General features: G+C 43.7%; 1 protein-coding gene across 1 annotated transcript; it reads left to right on the top strand.

Annotated features, from left to right (window-relative positions):
• The first annotated feature begins 595 nt into the window (after positions 1 to 595).
• LOC149236874 (uncharacterized) lies at positions 596 to 4,735 on the top strand. The gene is made up of 2 exons (XM_089369059.1): positions 596 to 887; positions 1,215 to 4,735. The coding sequence occupies exons 1-2, from the start codon at positions 596 to 598 to the stop codon at positions 4,733 to 4,735; spliced, it is 3,813 nt and encodes a 1,270-aa protein (XP_089225185.1).
• The last annotated feature ends 1,459 nt before the right edge of the window (positions 4,736 to 6,194 follow it).

Raw genomic sequence — 6,194 nt, 5'->3', positions numbered from 1 at the left:
AATAGAAACAGAACGAGGATACCACAGGAATACCTTTGAAGTCTTAGAGTTAGACACAGACTCAGAGGATCCGAATAAAGCTCTCACCTCCAATGGTGGGCCAATCGATAGTACAGGGAAAACTACAAAAGAAACAGAAGAAAACATGATAAGCACCGAAGTCCAAATGAAGGAGCAAACAGAAGAACCTGAGGAGGATGCAGATATGCTCACCAGCGATGGAGGAAGCGATGATTTAGAACTGGAGGAAGTTCTAGCAAAGGAAGGAATGAACCTACCAGTCATGGCAGAAAACTGGAAATCTCGAGGCATAGAAAATGTGCCGGAAGAAGAAATCAGAAAGGTCAATGAGCTATTCATTGCGAGGCAAAAAGCAGAGTTAGAAAGACAAAGCAGAAAGCTAGGTATAGCAAGAGGAGCTGGGAACCCACCAAAGAGGCTTCTCCACAACTCAACAAGATCTAAGCAAAAAAAGAAGAGAGGAAGGAGAACAGGTAGTGAAGCTTTGCAGGAGCTTGGAATATTAATGATAAACTCAGGGAAGATGAAGGCTCTAGAGGCCTTCTCTTTTTACCAATAATTCTTCTAGTTAATAATGAAAATCATATCATGGAATGCAAGAGGGCTAAACAGCCAAGCAAAGCAGAGAATTCTGAAAAGAAAATTTCAGAAAGAAAAACCGGATATCTTTTTCATTCAAGAAACTAAAAGCAATAATACAAGCATGGCTAACATCAAAAAAAAGCTTGGAAACGACCTTAACTACATGGAAGTAGAAAGTCAGGGGCGAGAAGGAGGTCTAGTCACGTTATGGGACTCAAGAGTGCTTCAAATCATATTAGCAGAAGCAACCAGAGCTTTTATAGCCGTGGAAACCCAGCCCACAGGTAACTCTGAATCCTTCTTATCTATAAATGTTTATGGACCCCAGAAGATAGAGGATAAAATAACTTTTTTAAAGTCTCTGTCAAGTTTAATTTCTAGACATCCTTACTCCAAGTGCATCATGGGGGGTGACTTTAACATGATAACCACACTTCTGGAGAAGAAAGGGGGAATAAGAAAACTCAGTAGGGATGCTGAATTATTTACAAATTTCATTGAGAGTGCCAAACTGGTGGATATCCCACCTAAGAGTGGCACTTATACTTGGAATAATAGATGAGGGGGAGATAGGCTGATTGCCTCTCGTCTGGACAAATTTATCATCTCAGAGAGCATCATTATGAATGGTATTCTAGTTGAGTCAGATATCCTTCCAAGTGGAGGATCTGACCACTGGCAAATATCTTTAATAGCAGCTATCCATGGTACCCCCAGGAATAAACCTTTCAGATTTGAAAAATTTTGGTTGGATCACCCCAACTTCCTCAATCTGGTAGAGAAATGGTGGTCTGAACCAGTGATTGGAGGGGATTCCAAAATTTTCAACCTTCAGAAGAAACTAAAGTACACAAAAGCCAAAATCAAAGCATGGAACATTACGGAGTTTGGAGATATCTTTAAGGAGAAAACCTTGATACAAGACAAACTGGAACAGATTCACAAAGCGTGGGCTTCAGGGCACAACAGTGAAGAGTTTGCAGAGCAGGAAAGGGTTCTAACTGGTCAGTGGCATACACGCTGTCAGCAGGAAGAGACTCTTTGGAAGCAGAAATCCAGGATTCGGTGGCTTAAAGAGGGTGAGCAGAACACCAAATTTTTTCACAGATCTGCACTAGATTACAGAAGTGCGAATAGAATTCTGGAACTCAAGAATGAGAATGGTGAAACTTTAAAGAATCACCAAGACATAGCGGCTTTACTAACCAGGCACTTCAGCAGTATTGCCCAGGAACCGTCAGCAAACAGAGAGGATGCCATCAAGGAGCTCATCTCAGCCATCCCCAAAACCATCACCGGCGCTCAGAACTCAGCTCTAAGCAGAGAAATAACCTTAGAGGAAGTGGAGGAAGCTGTCCGAAGTATGCCTAGTGATAAGGCCCCTGGACCGGATGGTTTCACCATTAATTTTTACAAAGCCTGCTGGAACCTAGTAAAGCATGAGATATGGGAAGTTGTTGAGGACTCTAGGAGATCTGGTACCATCCTCAAATCTCTCAACTCAACCTTCATAGCGCTTATCCCAAAGATGGAAGTAGCAAACTCTCCTGAGAAGTTCAGACCAATTGCTCTATGTAATGTCATTTATAAAATTATTTCAAAAGTTATAGCTAATAGACTCAAGCCTATTCTTCCTGGCCTCATATCAGAAGAGAAATCCGGGTATGTCGAAGGGAGACAGATCTTAGATAATATTCTTCTAGCTCAAGAAATGATTCACACCCTGCAAACTAGGAAATTAGCAGGAATGCTAATGCAACTTGATCTATCGAAAGCCTATGACAAAGTCAGTTGGCAATACCTAGAAGCCATTCTAAAAGCCTTCGGCTTTTGCAAACTATGGATTAATTGGATCTTAGCCCTTATTAAGTCATCCAGATTTTCAATCCTTGTCAATGGATCTCCCTCTGAACCCTTTTCACCTACTCGGGGAATAAGACAGGGGGACCCTCTCTCCCCCTTCCTGTTCGTTATTCTTATGGAAGGTCTCAGTAGACTTATAGCCAAAGCAAAAAGAGAGGGGAAAATCAAGGGCCTTCAGCCTATCCAATCTCTGCCAGCAACAACACACCAACAATTTGTGGATGATACGATGTTACATGGAACCCCCACAGTGAAAGAGGCTCTAGCTTATAAGAAAATCCTTGATCTTTTCAGCAAGGCATCCGGAATGGAAATTAATTTTTCCAAATCCACAATTTACTTCTTCCATACTCATCCAGCTATTCAGAAGCACCTCTCTAATATTCTTGGGTTCAGAAAAGGGTGTCTACCTTCAAGATATTTGGGAGCACCGCTAACTCTCAAACCCTGGCAAAAAGTGCACTGGGAGAGAATTATAGCTAACCTGGAGAAAAGGTGCAAGCACTGGACGTACAGAGCACTTAATTTTGCGGGGAGACTTGTTCTCACAAAGGCTGTTCTGCAAGCTATACCTCAGTACTTTCTCTCCATGCTGCCGTCCCCCAAGGGCATCCTCCAACAGATTAGAACAATCCAAAGATCCTTTTTATGGAATGGTAATGGGGAGAAGAAAAAATGGGCGCTTGTAGCATGGCATAAACTCTGTAAACCAAAAATTATGGGAGGCCTAAATCTAGTGGATCCTTCAATCATCAACATGACTTGTGGAGCTAAACTCTGGTGGAGATGGATAAAAGAGCCCCATCTCCCCTGGGCAAGACATTGGAAAGAGAAATATACCCCCGAACACAACAGTAATGATCTTATTAGGCTTCAGGAGGTTCCTGAGGGATCACCCATATGGAATCTTGCTCGGAAAAATCGCAACTTGGTACAGGAAAACAGTTTCTGGGAGATCCGGAATGGGCATTCAACGCTTTTTTGGGAAGATGCGTGGCAGCAGCTCCCAAAACTGGAAAAGCCCGAACTCGATCAGCTCAAGCAGAAATGTCAACACGAAGGTCGTTACAGAGTTAACCAATACTGGGACTGGAATAGCAGGGATCCCATCTGGAGAGAATGGATAAAATTTGACTTGGATAACAGCAATGGGGAAGATGACAGTTCAGAGCATCTGACTGACCAATTACTCAAAAGGAAAATAAGGAAAACGGATGAACAAGACCAGCTTAGATGGGGAATGAAGGGTAACGGAAATTTCTCACTCAAGGAAGCCAGGGAACTAATAGAAATTACAGAGCAAAGGGAGGTTTCACCCTGGAGTCATAACGTGTGGGACGGCCTGTTTTGGCCAAAAATCAAAACTTTCCTCTGGCTTTTAATGAGGAAAAAAACCTTGAATTGGGAAAATCTACGCAGCAAAGGCTTTCATGGGCCATCCATATGCCCAATGTGCATGGCAGAGGAAGAAACAATGAATCATTTATTTAATTCCTGTGACTGGGCTTGCCATATATGGAATTGGGCGGAGGGTGTAATGCTAAACTCTAACAGAAATAGGGAGTCCATTCAAGATACTATACAAAATTGGCAAAAAAACTTCTCAAAAAACTCCAGGGTCAACAGCATTTGGAAAGTTCTGCCCGGGTTTTTAACATGGACCATTTGGAAGGAGCGTAACAGGAGAATATTCCAAGATGAATACAGAAACACAGAGCATGCCATAGACACTCTCATGAGAAATATTAAACAGTTAATTCAAGTAAAAGTAAAAGAGGAAACTAATGAGAAGCCGTCATCTAGTGACTTACGGATTCTAAAACTCTTCCAGCTGCACACCAACCAGAGCATGGCTACGTCGAGGAGCCAGCAAAGCCCGCAATCCGAGTCCAGCAGTTGGATTTACCCGCCGGTGGGCTGGCTGAAGTTGAATTTTGATGGCGCATCCAGAGGAAACCCTGGGATGGCGGGCATTGGAGGAATCATAAGAGACCATAAAGGAGACATTCTTCATATTTACTGCAAAGCACTGGGAGAGGGGACGAACAATGAAATGGAGTTTGCAGCTTTAGAACAGGGACTACGGATTCTAAGAGACATGCAGAATTATACAGCGGTGGTTGAAGGTGACTCAGCCCTGGTAATATCTGTGGCTAAGAGAATCTATGGCAGAACCAAAGCAAGCAAAGCCACGAAGCATTGGAGATTAGCAAAGGTGACGGAAAACATAGCTGAGTTGATCAGCGGTATGAGAGGGTTAGTCTTCTAGGTGGTAAGGCGTAAAGCAAATGCGATTGCGGACCACCTAGCAAACCATGGCATCGATAATCAAAATAGGGAATGGGACAGCTGTTGGTAGCAGGTGAACTGCCTAGACTTGAAAAGGAAGTGCATCCAGCTGGCCGAACAAGACAAGGATAATGCTAACCGGGCACAACCGGAAGGCGTTCTGTCACCGGGTTTCTCTTCATGATGAAGAGCAAAGAAGTGGGCACGGACATTAAAAGTTGGCAGAAAACAAAAGGACAGGTAATTCCGGTGCGTTTATGGCAACAGAAGGGGAATAAAGGAAACAAATCTAATATGATGGGCTGCAACGATCACCGCCGTCAGCACAGCAAGTTGGAGGACACATGGCATTCTCTGATTAGAGAAGGAGGAGGCAACATTAATGTGAAAGGTTGGATACACCACTCGGAAAACACATTTCAAAGCAACAACAATTATGTCAGTACTTCCACGTCATTTCGGGCAATTTGGGTGGTCATGAGCAATATCCTCTAGATCAACTATTTAGCAGCGAGTGGAGGCATAGCCAGGAACATAATTTTGCACTGCACCGCTTCGGTTCATCCATTTTCGACTCTCAGCGCCAGATCTTACGCTGCAAGTGTTAGGATAAGTATGGAAGGTGATGGCTGCCGCAGTGTTAAGGTGAACATGGAACTCCAAACAGCAAGGGAGATGTATGAAACCATGACAGTGGCGAAGAACAAACGCAAGCTGTCTGAATTGGAGGCCTCGGTGAAAGAAGAAGAACGAAAGCAGTCGGAGAAGGATATAGCACAGGAAGTCGATTGGCTTCAAGATCCTGGCACAGTTACTAAGCGCGTAACTCAGTTTGTGCAAACTCAAGCGGAAAACTGGAGGGTCAAAACCCTTCTAGCACGTGCTCTGGAAGCAACGGAAGATAGTAATAAGCTCCCCCAGAATGACCAGGTGATCCCGGAGGCACAGATGAAAAGTCTATATGCCATTTATGAAGCTTTGGATTTCAAAGTCACTGCAATGCATGAGATGGTGGACTCACTGTCCAAGAAAGTTACGGTGCTCATAAAGCTCCTCAGGCAGACGCTCAGTCCAGATGCAAGACAAACTGGAGGCCTGCCGCAAGAAAAGCAGGAGGAATGCCGTAGCTATCACTCCCTGCAAGCAAGAGTTGACAGCCATGTGCTGGAACAGGCTTTAGACACGATGAGTAGGTTCGGGCAGTCTCCTTAATTCTTGGGTTCTGTTGTTATCTCTCATCCTTCTTCCTGTATGCTCATATATCCTGATCGGTTTTCTTTGGTCTCCCCAAAATATGGGATTTTGTCATTACCATAGTCTATGCGGGTTGAAGGATTGTGGTCCTCGTATCAGTATTTTCTATTCACAAGCATTGTTAGATAGCAGAAACAGCCACCCTGCGTGGTGTGCAGGTAATAGCCATTTTTGTGGTTTTTAGG

This window comes from Pinus tabuliformis, chromosome 8 (genome assembly GCF_031772625.1).
Source record: "Pinus tabuliformis cultivar Carrire ecotype Pingquan chromosome 8, CPIR1, whole genome shotgun sequence".
Lineage (NCBI taxonomy): Eukaryota > Viridiplantae > Streptophyta > Pinopsida > Pinales > Pinaceae > Pinus > Pinus tabuliformis.
The sequence above is the reverse complement of the archived record's forward strand: the minus strand, read 5'-3'. Positions and strand labels throughout refer to the sequence as shown.